General features: G+C 37.4%; 2 protein-coding genes across 3 annotated transcripts in view; one reads left to right on the forward strand and one right to left on the reverse strand.

Moving 5' to 3' along the window:
• dnah12 (dynein, axonemal, heavy chain 12) overlaps positions 1-3,302 on the reverse strand; it is a 39,739-nt gene extending 36,437 nt beyond the window's left edge. The window contains exons 1-2 of the mRNA XM_017488215.3: positions 3,137-3,302; positions 155-357 (exon numbers count right to left, since the gene is read on the reverse strand). Coding sequence (XP_017343704.2) covers positions 155-345 — 191 coding nt within the window. The 5' untranslated portion in view covers positions 346-357; positions 3,137-3,302. The remainder of the gene's footprint in view (positions 1-154; positions 358-3,136) is intronic.
• A 1,555-nt stretch (positions 3,303-4,857) lies between these two features.
• On the forward strand, positions 4,858-12,912 carry atp6ap1lb (ATPase H+ transporting accessory protein 1 like b). Of its 2 annotated transcripts, XM_017486429.3 has the most exons (8): positions 4,858-5,132; positions 7,181-7,252; positions 9,550-9,590; positions 9,966-10,051; positions 10,258-10,499; positions 10,671-10,721; positions 10,834-11,077; positions 11,421-12,912. In XM_017486429.3, the coding sequence occupies exons 1-8, from the start codon at positions 5,032-5,034 to the stop codon at positions 11,655-11,657; spliced, it is 1,074 nt and encodes a 357-aa protein (XP_017341918.1). In that variant the 5' UTR covers positions 4,858-5,031; the 3' UTR covers positions 11,658-12,912. The 2 variants fall into 2 exon arrangements, with proteins under 2 accessions (XP_017341918.1, XP_017341919.1); XM_017486430.3 differs by lacking the exon at positions 7,181-7,252 and having other exon boundaries at positions 4,860-5,132.
• Positions 12,913-15,304: the final 2,392 nt, after the last annotated feature.

A 15,304-nucleotide genomic window follows, 5' to 3' on the forward strand; every position in this document is an offset into this window, starting at 1 on the left:
GGTCAATAATTACATTACTGCTGTCCATGTAAACGTAGTCAGGAGTGTTTAAATACCTTGAAAAAACATCTGTCTTCAAAAGACATCACACACTGTTCCTTTAAAACATACTAAACAGAAGCTAGCTACATTAATACTGAAGACAGAAACACACATGGTTTTATGCAGTTCATGTTGCTGTTGTTTACTCCTGCTGTAGCGAAGGAGTTTTCTCCGCACTACCGCTCTGTGCTCAGGAAGGCTGGAGTTTTCCTGGTCTGGAAGGCTTGGGATGGGAGGAAGGGAGGTGCACTTTCTCAACCCATCCTTTAAGGAAGCCTTAGATGCTGATGATGAGGTAGGCATTTCAAACCTCTACTGAAATAAAAGAAAGTTGGCTCACTTTAAACAGAAAGAACAGTATATACACAGTACATGGTAAACGTTCAGAGAAGTACACAAAGTTTCCGGTAAAACAGCAAGGTTAGGACAAAAGCTGTGTGCTTCTTTAGTGAGTGAGGCTGTCGGGAAACTAGTGGATATGTGAAATGCTTGAAGATGTAAGAGCTGTATTCAAAACATAACTTTCTTTCCTTGGGTTGCTAAAGATCCAAGAGTGTAGATGAGCTCCTTCTCATTATGTTTCCTTACTTCATTGCTCCCGTAACAACAGCTGGTGATGCACACAGAGATGCCATTAATGTTAATGTTAATAACCCACTGCTGCAGTGAAGCGCCATCCTCTCTATCATCCCATTAACAACACAATGGCAGACATTATACTAAAATGAAAATCCTCCAAGACAATCCTAAAATTATTACTGACTTAACACAACCTCTTCCATTATTACTGAAGTATGTACAGTATGTACAATGTATGACCAAAAGTATGTGGACACCTGAGTATTAAACATCCCATGCCAAAACCATAGGCAGTAAATATAGAGTTGTTCCCTCTTTGCTTCTACAACAGTCTCCACTCTTCTGGGGTTGCTTTCCAGCTTGGTTTTGGAAGGAGAATGTAGAGATTTGTTCGAGAGGTTGGGCAATGATGCTGAGCGAGGAGACCTGGTCCAAATCATCCAAATTTAACCATTTGGATGATTTTGGTGTTCAGTGGGGTTGAGGTCAGGGCTCTGTGCAGGCCACTGGAGCTCTTCCACACCAACCTTGGCAAATTATGTCTCCATGGATTTCACTATGCACAGGGGCATTGCCATTGCCTCTTGGTTCCAGTGGAGAGAAATATTAATGTTACAGCATACAAAGACACTCTATACAATTATGTGCTTACAACTTTGTGACAACAGTTTGGGGAAGAACCACATTTGGCCATATAGTGCACGTGTGTGTTTGTGTTTGTGTGTGTGTGTGTGTGTGTGTGTGTGTGTGTGTGTGTGTGTGTGAAAATAACCAATCATTTTTACCCCAAAGATTATTTTCAGGTTTGGACCTTAGAGTATGAAATACAGGAGTTTAGAAAAATATTTGTAAATATGACCTAAAGGGTTATTACAGTCATATGTCCCTTCCATTTTTTTTTGTTTTGTTTGTTTATATTAAGATATATAGTCAAAAGTTTGGAGACATTTGACTGAAATGTTTCTCATGATCTTAAAAATCTTTTGATCAGAAGGTATATGATTAAATATTTGAAATGGGTGTTGTAGAAAATATATAGAATATATTGACAAAATGTAATCAATATGTGTAACTAATATTTGGAAATGTTAATAAAGTATATTCCAATATGTATAACCAACATTTAGAATTGTTACTTAAAGGCATAATCTAAAACCACAAATGACTTATTAATCAAGTTACATTCTAATGATGTAAATTGAGTTAGAAGAACCTTGTGTTTTGTCTAAAGCAGCTTTACTCTATGGCAATAAATTAGCAAAATGTGTTTCCAATCAAAGCCATTTAAGCTTGCAAACCAGTGACAAAATAACAGATAAGACTTCCAGGAGGAAGGGTACCAGGCTGGGACTAAAGCCAGAAAATCATTAAGGTATAAGGGTGAGTTATAGGACAAAGTAAAAAATAATAATAATAATTTTTTTTAAAAACCTGTCCTGGTAAAACATTTAAGAAAATACAACTGATAATGCATGCGCCACAAATGTAGGGTATCCTATAGATATGAATAATTAATTAAGACAATGGAGATTGGAGATTGTTTCTAGAAAGAAAAGGTGAATGCCCTGCCTAGGGATAATTTTTACGGCTTCAGAAAAGTATATAAAGACATGTTTGTGTATGAATAATTCTGACTTTCTGCAGACTTTTTAAAATTATTAGTATTATTGTTTCAATAAAGTTTGATTACTTTTTGACATCTACTAACCCTCTGTCTCTGAAGTTTTTTGTTAAGCTGGAAAGATTGTTTGCCACGACAACAAAAATATAATTGTGCCAACATAGTCATTTCTTTCATTAGAAAACTAACATTTTATTTACAAAAAGATTTTATTTTTGGAGTGAAATATTCCGAAGAGCAGCCAATTAGTTTGCAACATTGGTGGGAACTCCTTTAATACTGTTTAAAAAGCATCTGCAGGGGGATTCCTTAAGAAATCGGTTGAGAAAATGCCAAGAATACATTTCTGAATACTCTCGGCAAAAAGGGTGTCTACTTTGACAATGTTAACATATGAAATTATTTTGATTTGTTTTGGATTTTTTTTTATCACAGCATAATTCCCATAGTTCCATTTGTGTTACTCTAGAGTTTTGATGACTTTATTATTATTATAAAATGTGAGGAAAAATAAAAATAAAGAATGAGTGTCTAAACTTTTGCCTGGTAGTGTAATTTATTTTTCAAAATAAAAATCAACAAACTTGTGGTACTTAGCAATGACTATACACGGCAAGGCTCGCTTTGTAGCAAAGCAGCTATATAGATATATAGATAATTAGCTGGATATATAGATAATTAGTTGGATATATGGATAATTAGCTGGATATATAGATAAAGTAGCAGGATATACAGATAATTAGCTTGTCAATGGCAAACGCACGCAACCCACTGCAACATGTCGCTTGAAAGTTGTGTGCACAGATCTGCTAGACAAACGAATAGTTTTTATTTTATTTCTATTCGTACTCGTGAGTTATATAATAATAATATTAATAAAAAAGGTTTTATTACCTGTTGACAGTCAGTGTTGCAATTTGATCCCTGAACTGCCTGAAGTTTGGTGGCGGAGCCTAATGTTGCCACGGGAACAAAGCGGAAGCATTACTTGCACGTGAATGGTTGTATACCAAATAGCGCATTACTGCCTAGACGAGCACTACATTACACCTCGCATGTAGTGCACTATCGATCCATATTTATTATGATTATTTTTTTACTATTTGAGGTTCCGCCTGAAACTACTGCAGCGATAACAGGTGCTTGTGCTTTTAAGAATTAAAGTAGTTGATGTTTGAAAAAGAAAGGTGCTGCGTTATTTTAGTTTCTACTTCCCTAACGTCAGTTTGTCTTCCGTTTGCTAAAATACTTAATTCATCTGGTGGTTGGATGTAGAATTAGTTAATTCTCCCTTGGTATTGTCAATGAATGACTTTCGGGGTTTTTGAATATCGTAATAATGTCAATGAATTCTCATCTCCATTCAACTCTTTGAACAATATTTCATATTCGCCACAAGGGGGAGACATTCCTTAATGAGGAGTGCGGCGTTAATCCAGGCCTTCATGAAACACTAAAATGAAACTTTAGATAAAAAAATGCTCTACATCTTTTCTTTCTATTCACTAATAATTACTTCATACATAAAATAAAAAGTGCAAAAACTAGTATTCGTGTTTATTTATTGCTCATACTAGCTCAGTGGCTCATACCTTTTTTTATTGTTATTGTTTATTTTTTTGTAAACTAATCAGCATACATGAGTAAACTATTCAAATATGAATTAAGTTCATTACATGTTATTTAATATTTTGGATATTTGTTGGATTTATTACTCCTGAACTTTCCCCTGACAGAACACATTACGGTCCAAGCTGATAGTAAATATAGGCTCACTAGTTTTTGCATTATTGAGGGTTTGATTAAACCCATTCAATTACATTGATCATTTAAATGACCAAAAACTATAAGAACTTAATAATGAATATAATAAACTTGATAACGGTGGATCATGATTTTGTTAAAACTGTAATAAACAAACAAACGAACAAACAAAATGCATGGACCCCATGGCCCACTTTGAGAACCATTGCACATTGTACTCTCTGTTTTAGACACTTTTAATATTTACAGCACATTTGCAGTTATTTATTATTACACACAAATATGTGTCAGACTCAAAAATGACTGATCTATGTGGTATTATTCCAGAGTCATTTACAGAAATAAATTTATATTGTAATTTATAGTTTATATGACTGACTGCACATCATGGTCATAGTACCTCATTACAGTTGTTGGAAATTTAGTGGGATACGCTGTAGAAAAATTGAAATGCATATTCCTAACCTTCTTCACTCTGTTTTATAGTAGATTTAGCTTAAACTAGTCATTCTGTTGCTGTGGACTTTCATGAACAAATAATGCATATCTGGAATGCATATACATTCCAGTGTGTACACAACTAAGCTATGCAAATCTAGGTCAGGTTCTTAGCTTCTATACTTTGATTTTGTAAACACCCTGTACATTTCCTCAATAAATAGTAAACTATTGCATATCTCAAATGTGCTTATGGGATAAAAAAATATATTCTTATAATGATGGTTTAAATCAGTGAGAACATGTGCTTCAGATTTGGCAGCAGCTTTGTTTGTATGACAGAACGAGAGAGAGACAGAAGGAGGGAGAAGAAAGGGGAGGGGTGCAGGGAGCATGCAGGCATGCGCAAGCAAGAGAAAGACAGAGAGCAAGGCTGGAAGAATGAAGGCTGTGACGCACGATTATCTTCCCTCTGCCGACTCATTGGCTGCTGGGTCCGCCCGTCAGTGAGCTCAGGTTCAGGGCTATGCCATCAGGGCAGATTATGAAGCAGATCTTGTCTCTAGTGCTCTCCTCCACTTGTCTCAATGGCTGAACACAGGCTCTCCACGCTTCTCTTGCTGTGGCTCTTTGTGTGCATGCAGCGGGCATGGCCGTTTGATCAAGTGCCTGAAATCCTGGACAGGAGGTAAGGGGAGTTCTTTCAACTACAGCATGAGCAGGAGGGTGGAGCGGGAGAGGGAGAGCGAGTGATGCTGTGTAGTCCTCCACTGTGGCCAGTGCACACCAGGGACCAGGGGTATAATAGGCAAATATCATTGAAGCTGCACTCCTGGATTAGCCTGAGCTCACGCATAATATCTGCGTAACAACAAAAACACTCTATAAAGGATCTGCTTATTGTGGTGCAGTCTTCTCCCTCTGTCTGTAACTGCAAGGTGTTTAAACATGGCTATGACAATGGGACATGAGGCGGACCCTTCAGACCCAGTGTTTTGTCTGAAGGAATCAGTTTACAGATGCTACTCGATTGTGTGCTAGGAAAGAAGAAGCTGAGAGTGAACCACCCCAGAAAGCTGTGAACACTCCCTAGACTTACTGCAGTGTTGTTTACATGTTTAGCTGGCCATTCCTTGAGTGGATCTCATTTTATAGCGTTTATACTTTGCCATATTTCTCAGGATAGTCTATTTAATATTGGGGGCTAAATATGAAAACATTAGCCTCATGAACTTATAGATGTGAACTTCATTTTAGTTCCATTGATGCTCCACTTAATCTTAGCTCCATTGATGGTAAGTTACAGTTAAATATCAGAAAACTCATGCAGTTTTGCAGGCTATTTCTGTTGCTATGCATTGTATGACAGTTGATGTTATTTTTGAGAGAGCATATGGTCCTGGGGGATAAGGATAGAGGTGTTTTGATGCGACTGAGCTCCTGCCTTAAGACTCTTAGTGATGTAAGTGAAAGAATTACCATCTGATATCTAGAGAAATATGGCACTGTGCTTACCAGAGGACCTGGTATGAAATGTATAGAACAGTATATTCTAAAATATTGCCATGTTACTATGTTAATATGTTATATACCATGTTTTAACTTGCATACACCTACAAAAAAAAAAAAAAAAAGATTCCTCAGGTCTTCTTTGGGTAGTTAAGGCTTTACATAGAACCTTTCAGGGTTCCCCCAGATGGACAAAACAATGGATCATTCAGCACTGTGTAGGAAGTATATAAATCCAATCAAATAACGTTCACCAGCATCTTTAAATCCTTTCGTCTCACTAAGATTTTCATCTCAAAATGTACAACAGAAGAACAGCATTTAAAATGAATGTCTTCGGAAGTCTTCTATCTTGTGTGACCACACCACCATACAATTCTGCTCAAAGTGAGGGGACAGAACATTGCCACATGGTTCTGTAATCAACACTTCTGTGATTTATTTGGCCAGCAAAGTGTCTACACTACAACTGGTTCATCCTCACATTCCTTAGTGGTGTCAAATGCAACACAGATGGACCAGAATGGAAACAAGTGGAACTAAACAGAAACCTTTACTCTTAATCTGATCTAATGAAGTAATCTATTTTTAGATATCATGGTTGGTGCAGGGCTTTTTTTTTTTTTTTTTTTTACATCCTTGGAGAGAGAGAGAGAGAGAGAGAGAGAGAGAGAGAGAGAGAGAGAGAGAGAGAGAGAATGTTGATAAATTTGAGAACATGAAGGTGGAGATATGGTGGGTACACTGCTTTTCATTACATAAATGTCCAGTTCAGCACTTAGTCCACTGTGTCTAGCCATAACCAATGATAGCAGCAGAATCTCAGTTGCTGACCTCAGTAAATTGGCATTAGAACAAAGACAAGAGCCTCCTTACACATCAGCACCACCAACACAAACACAATCAGGTCTATAAAAATGTATTTATTATTCATTATAACATTTGGAAAGAAATACTATAAATAGGCAGATTCTGTGTTGTTTACAGCATCAGTTATACAATCTTTAAGGAATGCATCCAGTACATGCATTTACACATGGAGTATGTGCATTAGATTCAGTTCTAGTTAGTTTTACTGAGTCAAGATGTCATGCTGTTGTCAGTTCAACATTCATCTTTCTCTTAAGAGATGAGGTGTGTCATACAGATGTCATAAATTGTTTATTTTCTACACAGTGCTATGTCTAACTGTCTAACTGCATATGAATCCCACAATTCCAAACTTAGGTCACCCAGTACCTGCCTAAATCCTGGCCTGACCTATGTGGAGGAGAGCAAATACAGAAGACTCTTAATAAGGTTTAAGATCCTTCACCAAGCTCATTATCATGATTGGAAACAAATATTGTTCAGCTTAGTATAATCCTGCAGGTTCCAGTGCTATGGGAATGATTAGAAAGTATCAGAGTTTCTTTATCTTTCAAACTAAGTAAGGCTTAAAGTAGGAGCTGTTGTTGTGGAGCTGATAAGAAGTGCATCTGGTAATGGACCAGGTATGAGTTAGAAAAGATGCTAATGCCAAGATTGCAAACAGTTTTTAGACTGAAATGCCATCTACCTCAACTATAATTCAGGTAGTCTAGAACATTCATCAGGATTTAATTTGGAGAAAGTTGGAGTTGTTTTTGGAGATGGAAAGTTGTTCCTGCCTGTACAGCTTAGGAATACATGAAGTTCAGTGAGGTGTGAAGGATAACTTTGGTGTTCTAGTACCGATAACAATGTATTCTAAAACCATGCTGCCAAATGATGTGGTCAAAATGAAGCACACAAAAGGTGATAAAGGAGGGAACCAAAGACTGGTCCTTGAGGAACACTGTGGAGGATTTACAGTCATGTGAAAAAATAAGTACATTCCATGGAACTTGTTGGCTTTTTTTGACATGTTTGGACAAGCAAACATTCGATCCTCTTTGAAACAGTGTCTATTAATCAAGTTGATACAGTCTATCAAATGACACATTTTGTAGTAATTTTCACAATTTAAATGAACAGAAAGCAGATCAGTCACATGGAAAAAGTAAGTACACCCCTACATTTATCACACCTTCAAATCCATAAAATTAGAATCAGATGTTCAAGATTGGGTGCCAGTGATTAGAACCTGCTTAGAGAGTGCAGGTGGAATCTGTCTTACTTATACCCCTCTCATATGTAGTGTCTGGTGTTCCCTTTGATATTGAGGTGTGTAGTATCATCATGCCAAGAGCTAAAGAGTTCTGTAAGGCCTTCAGAAAAAACGTTGTGGATGCCTATGAGTCTGGCAAGGAATTTAAAAACATCTCCAAATAATTGAAAATGCATCATTCCACTGTAAGGAAAATAATCAACAAATGGCACAGATTTCAATTGACTTCCAATTTGTCCAGGATTGGCAGTCCCAGGCAAATTCAGCCCAAGAGCAGACCATCTGATGCAGAAAGAAGTCTCCAAGAACCCCAAAATTTCATCACAGGATCTGCTAGTAAGTCTTGCACAAATTTGCCCTGCATGTGAGCCATGCCAGGAAAAAGCCTTTGCAAGACTACAGTTTGCCAATGAGTATTTAGGTCTTTTGGAATAATGTGCTTTGGACAGACAAATGAAAGATAGAGTTGTTTGTCCACAGTAACAGCAGACAAGTTTTGCGCAGACCAAAGACAGCTTTTCAGGAGAAGCACCTCATACCATCCCTGAAGCACAGTGGTGGAAATGTTATGGTTCGGGGTTGCTTCGCCGCCTCAGGGACTGGACAGTTTGCATTCATTGATTCAACAATGAATTCTGCATCATATCAAAGAGTGCTTGAAGATAATGTGAGGCCAACTGTCCAAAAGTTGAAGTTGAACAGAAAGTGGACATTTCAACAGGATAATGATCCTAAGCACACTAGCAAATCCACCAAGGAATGGCTTGCGGGGGGGGGATTTAGTACATACAAAAAACCCTCAAACATCTTGCAGCTGAAAGAATATTGCATGGAAGTGTGGTCAAAGATTCCAACAAGCCTAGTGGACAATTATGCAAAACGCCTACAAGAAGTTATTTCTGTTAAAGGGGGGAATACTAGCTTCTGAGGCCAAGGGTGTACTTACTTTTTCCACAGAAGAATGTCACATCTATTGATATTTCTGTCGAATGATTGAATGATTGAAAAAGTTCGTTTTCTTTGTAGTTTTGTTCAAGTAGATCTACTTTATTAATAGGCACTGTTTCAAAGATGATCAAATGTTTGCTTGCCCAAATATGTCAAAAAGGCCAATAATTTCCATGAGGTGTATTTTTTTTCACATGACTGTAGGTTTATTGATTATTATGAAGTGTTATCCATCAGAGAAATAAGATTATTTGTGTCAGAATTGCCCATTTTAAAAGAGAAAAATGTCATGATTTACTGTATTAAAAGCTTTACTGAGATCTAATTTACTGATTCTAGACATCAGACTTGTTAGTGAAGTGGTTGGATCTGTCAGTAGATCAATTGGATTTCTGTCACTGAACTTGCATTTAAGATTGACATGTTATTTCTTAAGCTAGTGAAGTGCTCTGTTCCAAGAAAAATGAGGGCCTTTTTTTAAAAAAAAAATATGCCTTTCTCTCCTTTCCATTTTTCTAAGCTTGGAGGTCCCACCATTTCAAGGTATCAGAATCAGACCAGGTCAGTGACAAATTTACAAGTTCTTAATATGATTTTGAATCATCATTCAAATTAACTGCATACAGTACACTATTAAGCGTTTTAATGATGTAGAATTATAAAATGAATAAAGGGAATTTAAGAGCAAAAATATTATGAAAACTGGGGAAAAAAACCCAGGAAGACATTTGTACAAACTTCAGCTGTCCAATTTTAGTGCATGTTTAGCGCTTTTGCACAATATATAAATGTACAGCATATATGGCATTTTCTTTCTTGTGGTACATGTGAAAAAGCATAGCGTACCTGATCTTACATGAGGCATTGATTCACTCTGCTGTATGACTTCACTGTCATCCTGTCCCTCTTGTCCTATTTTCACAATTTATGATGCAGATGGAGTAGGCATTGAAAGTTCAAGTGTCTCACACGAGGAGAGTTTTTCGCCTGCAGCTGAAAACCCACTCCGAAAAATGTTGCAGGTATTGCATTTTCACGTTGCCAGTGTGACCTTGGGCAACAAGAATACTGTCACTGCCTAAGTCTATCTAAAACATCCTGCAAGACACTCATGCAAAACACAGACATGTTTAATAAATTAAAAGGAAGTGTGTTTAAATGTTCTGTTTTGCAAGCTGTGTGTTTAATGTTTAAATACCAATAGCAACTTGTTTTTTCCTGCCAACAGCCCTATGGATGGCATTTGCACACTCAGCCCAGAACTAAAAGGAAGTTACTTCAGTCTACTAGCTCAGGGCCATACTCTCCTTTGAGTGTAGCTTATAATGGCAAGATATGCATCCTGTTCAAGGCCAAGAGGCTGGCTATTCGCTACAGAAACAACACTTTTCTGGACTTAACAGAAAGGGTATTTGGACCCAATGCCTCTGTAGACACCAAAGGCTCTGTATGCACCAAAGAAAAGGCTACGTATGTCATTAGAAAACCTCATTTTTCAGCTTTGTTGTCATAGATTGTTACATTTGTCAAAAAATATCATTAAATTTTTAAAAAATTAACATTCACCACAAGCTATACTGACTGACTTTAAAGATTTACCTGATGGTAGCGGTGCCATTTGTATGTGTTGTTTGTCCACAGCCTTTCTCTTCACTTGGGAGATGTGGAGGACATTAAGGGACTTGTCATTAGGTGCGTGTCCTTTTCTTCCCACCTTTTTATCCCACTTGATAAAACTAAACATATCATCTTCCAGAATGACCACTGTTATAACACCACTTGTGATCTTATGACTTTACCACAGGCTCCAAATGTCCAACACATTTTATGAGTCAGTAGGCCAGAATTGGTTCACTTTGGACAGTGTTCATATCCACTACAACTGGACCCATGAAGCAACATTCAACGCCACTGAGGTCTACGCTCCCGCTACCTACTCATACCACTGCCAGCACGTCAGCAGCCTACAGAAATATGACACCTTACTGGTACCCAGCTCCCACACAGATAGCTCTGCGAACTGGCACATCACCTTTACAGACTTCCAAGTAGGTGCACTAAAGCTTCTTGATGTAAAAATTAAAGCATTAGTGTACTACTTTCTAAAATTAAAGATATTCAGCTTAAAAAAAAAAAAGCATTACAGTTCAGCAAGCTTAACTGAAAGTAACTCATGAAAATGTTAACATTTTTTAGTGAGTGAGGTGATAAGGCTAATTAACCTCTGTTAGTAGCAGAGAAAGATACAATAGAAAAAGACAGATAGAATATGGAGAATATTATACATTGAATATTGAATTTTACCTTATAGACAGAGAGAGCATTACCTGCAAGCCACTATTCTTTCACCATATGGAACTACTGATATGCTTCTCCATTTCACATCCACAGATCCAAGCCTTCAATGTGCAATCCAACAAATTTGCATCAGCCAGTGATTGCGCAACCTTCTTTACGCCAGCCATCCTGATGGGACTCATCACGTCTCTGATTTTGCTGCTAGTGTTGGCCTACGCCCTGCACATGGTAGTCCACCTCAAGCACATTGACCGATACGAGGAGCACAAGACCACTGTCTACTTCCCACGTATGCCCGAGGCTGAACTCCCTGACAAAAACAGTGTTTAGGGCTGGGTTGCCACCATGGCACCATCTATGGACCAAGCACAGCTCTGCAAAGGACCAGACAGGTCCTCTTCTTAATCTTGCCTCTTCTGATTCTGGATTGCTGCACTGTGCTCTCAGTCTTAATCCTGCCTGGAAATAAACTTGACTGGCTGTTGGTCTTAAGTCTTTAGACAGGACGTGAGATAATCTGCTGAATTCTGTGTTTAATCCCAGGCTGGAACCAGAAGCTGGGCACATCATGCTTCTCCAGGACCAGGACTGGGAAGCCTATGAAGATGGAGTATTAAACTGGACTTTTGCTGGACCAAAAATGGGTAGACTTTAGAGCAACCTGAACAAGTATGGCAGAAATCTACTGTATGAATATTCTAGAGATTTGTGAGTGAAGAGGAAGAAAGGGAAATTAATGAAGAAGTGAAAAAGTGTGCCTGTGACCCAGTGGTCAAAAGAAACAGTGGAGGTTACTGATGTGAATAACAAAGAAAAAAACAAACATTTTGCGACTGCCAAAGTCTAGCAAAATTTGTCAGCCTTGACAAATCACTGACAGTAAAAATGTGAATATGAAAAATATATAAGAAAGAAGAAAACAGACCGTAAATGTACAGTGCTTACAAACTCTACTGTAGTTTTTTAAGTAATGCAAACACCACATGTACAATAGATTCAGTTCAGTTTTCAATCTCAAAATATGCAGTTAATGATGTAGTTGTATAGATCATGGCCACTGATTTTAGTATTTAACAGCCTACAAGTACAAAACCTATATCAAACCTGCATCAAAAACATGTTTTATTTTCTAGTTCATAAATATAAAAAAAAAAAAAAAAAAAAAAAAAAAAAAAAAATTCAATGCAACAAATTTTTATATGAACAAATGTATTAGGCCTATTTAAACTCTTTCCTGGTTACTAGGTGGAATGTATTAGGTCTAATATATGTACACTAATTGACAGCAAATGCTGTGTAACTATAGGGAAGTCCTGTTAAAAGAATGACAGAATGCTGTATGATAACTTGTGTAGGTGTATACCCTCAGTATCATATTCAGTAAGCCTTTATATATCTACAAATAACATCAGTAATTCATTATTGCAATAACCCACAGCATGACAACAGCTAATGATAAAACCTTTCAGGGCGGCTCTGACACTCATGTGCAACTTGTTCTTTTTGTCCAAATGGAAGCTTACATACACATTAAGGTTTCCAGTCAATGTAGTTTGAAAAATAAACAATGATCAGATGAAAACGGTGTATGCATCAACTTCCAGTTTTTAGAAGTTCTACTGTATATGTGGGTGTATTACATACTGCAGTCATTCAAAACAATAACCAGAAAGTCATAAATGTGACACGGCAGTGAAAGAATCAGTGGTTAATTTTGCAGCTCACACCAGGTCACTGGCTGCAGTCAGCTGGTTCAGAGTTCCTGATAGTGGAGTCGGGTGAACGTAACCTCATCCTCCTGCCTCTGTTTTTACTCTCTGTCCTTTCTCCCATCTGTTCTTCCCTCTCACCTCACAGCAGGAGCATAACTAACCCCTCACAGTTTACCTGTTGGCTCTGAACCAGAAACGTGCATCTGTCGCCATAATTTTGAGATTCACTGTTGCTGTTCATTTGCCATTGCTTTCTTGGTACACACAGGTCCATCCTGGTTAACAACGTCACTAACCAGAATTGCACTGCACTTCTTCCAAAAACTTTTATTATTATTTAATCTTATTATTATTTATCCAGTCTTGGTCATTACTATTCAAAAATGTTATCTATAGACACAAAATCTAGATTTTTTTTCTAGTTTCTAAGGTGAGGTGGGTTTCTTCCAGAATCACCAGTTTCCTCTTACTTCCCTAAAACATGCCTGCAGGTGAATTGGTAACTCTAAATTGCCCTCTAGGTGTGAATGTGTGTATGCATGGTGCTCTATGCATCCCATCCATGGTGTATTCCTGCCTTAAATGAATGAATGAAAATCTTTAGGTTGTGTCATCCTTTGTTCTCCAATTATGTCTATACCTTCTGACTGTCCAGACACTGTTTAGGCAAATAGAAATAAAGCAATCAGATTTCTGTTAAAGATTAAGTGATGACCATCTTAGAAAGAAAAATAGAGATACAGTAGGTAGACATAAAGGTAGATTGATACAATTCACTTGAATTTGTAGGTTGTTAAAGGTAGGACTTCTTTTGTGCCACCTTTCCAAACAAATTATTCTTATGAATGTGATGTCTAAGAGTTCATTTGTAATTCTAAAACTCCAAGAATCAACTAAATTGTGAAAACTGTAGTGAAATGTACAGTCTTTCTCACTAAGTGGAGAGATTATGCTCATGAGTCTCACTCCTCAAACTTCCAAGCGTTTTAGATATCTGGATTTTTTTTTTTATTACAACCACGATTGTGTGGTAATTTTATCCACTTATGTATTTTAATGTAATTTACCAACCTCATAAATATACCCAGGAACCTCATGTTCTTACCAAAGGAAACAGGAAATGGTTAGGCATAATTTGGGTGCGAGTAATTGTGTTTTTAAGATGAGATAAAACATGAGAATGGGTTTTTGTTACACAAAAGATTTTCCCTGTTGTTTGCATGAACATTTGGAATAGTGGTGTGTAACATGTTTGTGCATTTCCTTAAAAGGTGCCAAGTTGAACTAAGATATACTGTATGGGGCGGGGTAAGTGGGGAGCAGCCAAATCTTCTGTGTTCTTGCTCTTTTTAAACAGAATAGTCTGTTGGAAATCTGGTGTGAGTTCCAGCTTCATCTTAATCCCACTCAGTGAGTCAGCTATATTAGGAAGATTTATGGAGAAATGACTCATCCCTTTCAAATAGATATGAATAAAAAGAGAGCAAAATCATTCCAGGCCATTGGAGTTCAGTGCACATTTTTCTCTTTTTCTCATCCAAGGCCACATGAGGTCACTAGTAAAATCAAATCTCCATTATGGAGACTGTCATATGCATTATCTTATTTATTTGTCCACATGTATGTTGGGTATCATTTCATTATACACAGCCTGTAAAATTCTTTTTATCAATTAGCTTTTGCCAATAGAACATTATTTCCTTTAATAAGGAAATGGCTCTCGATTGCTCTGTGTGCATGCATGCCTGTCTACATATCAGTCTCTCTTTCTTTTTCAAACTCCTTCAAAGTTAATGTTACTGATCAACATTTGGAAGAAAGGCCCTCTTTCTTCCAATATTGATCAGTACCATTAACTTTGAAGTATATAATAATAATAATAATAATAATAATGATAATAATAGCATTTAATATATATATATATATATATATAGTGGGGTGCACGGTGACTTAGTGGTTAGCATGTTTGCCTCACACCTCCAGGGGCGGGGGTTCAATTCCCATCGTGACTGCAGGGCTTTCCTCTGGGTACTCCTGACCAGGTACTCCCCCAGTCCAAAGACATGCATGGTAGGCTGATTGGCATGTCCAAAGTGTATGAATGTGTGTATGTGCCCTACGATGGATTGGCACCCTGTCCAGGGTGTACCCTGCCTTGTGCCCGATGTTCCCTGGGATTGGCTCCAGGTTTCCCCGTAACCCTGAAAAGGATTAAGCGGTATAGAAGATGGTGGATGGATATATATATATATATATATATATATA

This window comes from Ictalurus punctatus, chromosome 15 (assembly GCF_001660625.3).
Source record: "Ictalurus punctatus breed USDA103 chromosome 15, Coco_2.0, whole genome shotgun sequence".
Taxonomy (NCBI): domain Eukaryota; kingdom Metazoa; phylum Chordata; class Actinopteri; order Siluriformes; family Ictaluridae; genus Ictalurus; species Ictalurus punctatus.

Coding starts and splice junctions, on each gene's coding strand:
- atp6ap1lb (XM_017486429.3), top strand. CDS start 5,032: ATGGCTGAACACAGGCTCTCCACGCTTCTCTTGCTGTGGCTCTTTGTG. Junction 9,591..9,965: donor AGGTATCAGAATCAGACCAG/GTCAGTGACAAA, acceptor TTTATGATGCAG/ATGGAGTAGGCATTGAAAGT. Junction 11,078..11,420: donor TCACCTTTACAGACTTCCAA/GTAGGTGCACTA, acceptor TCACATCCACAG/ATCCAAGCCTTCAATGTGCA.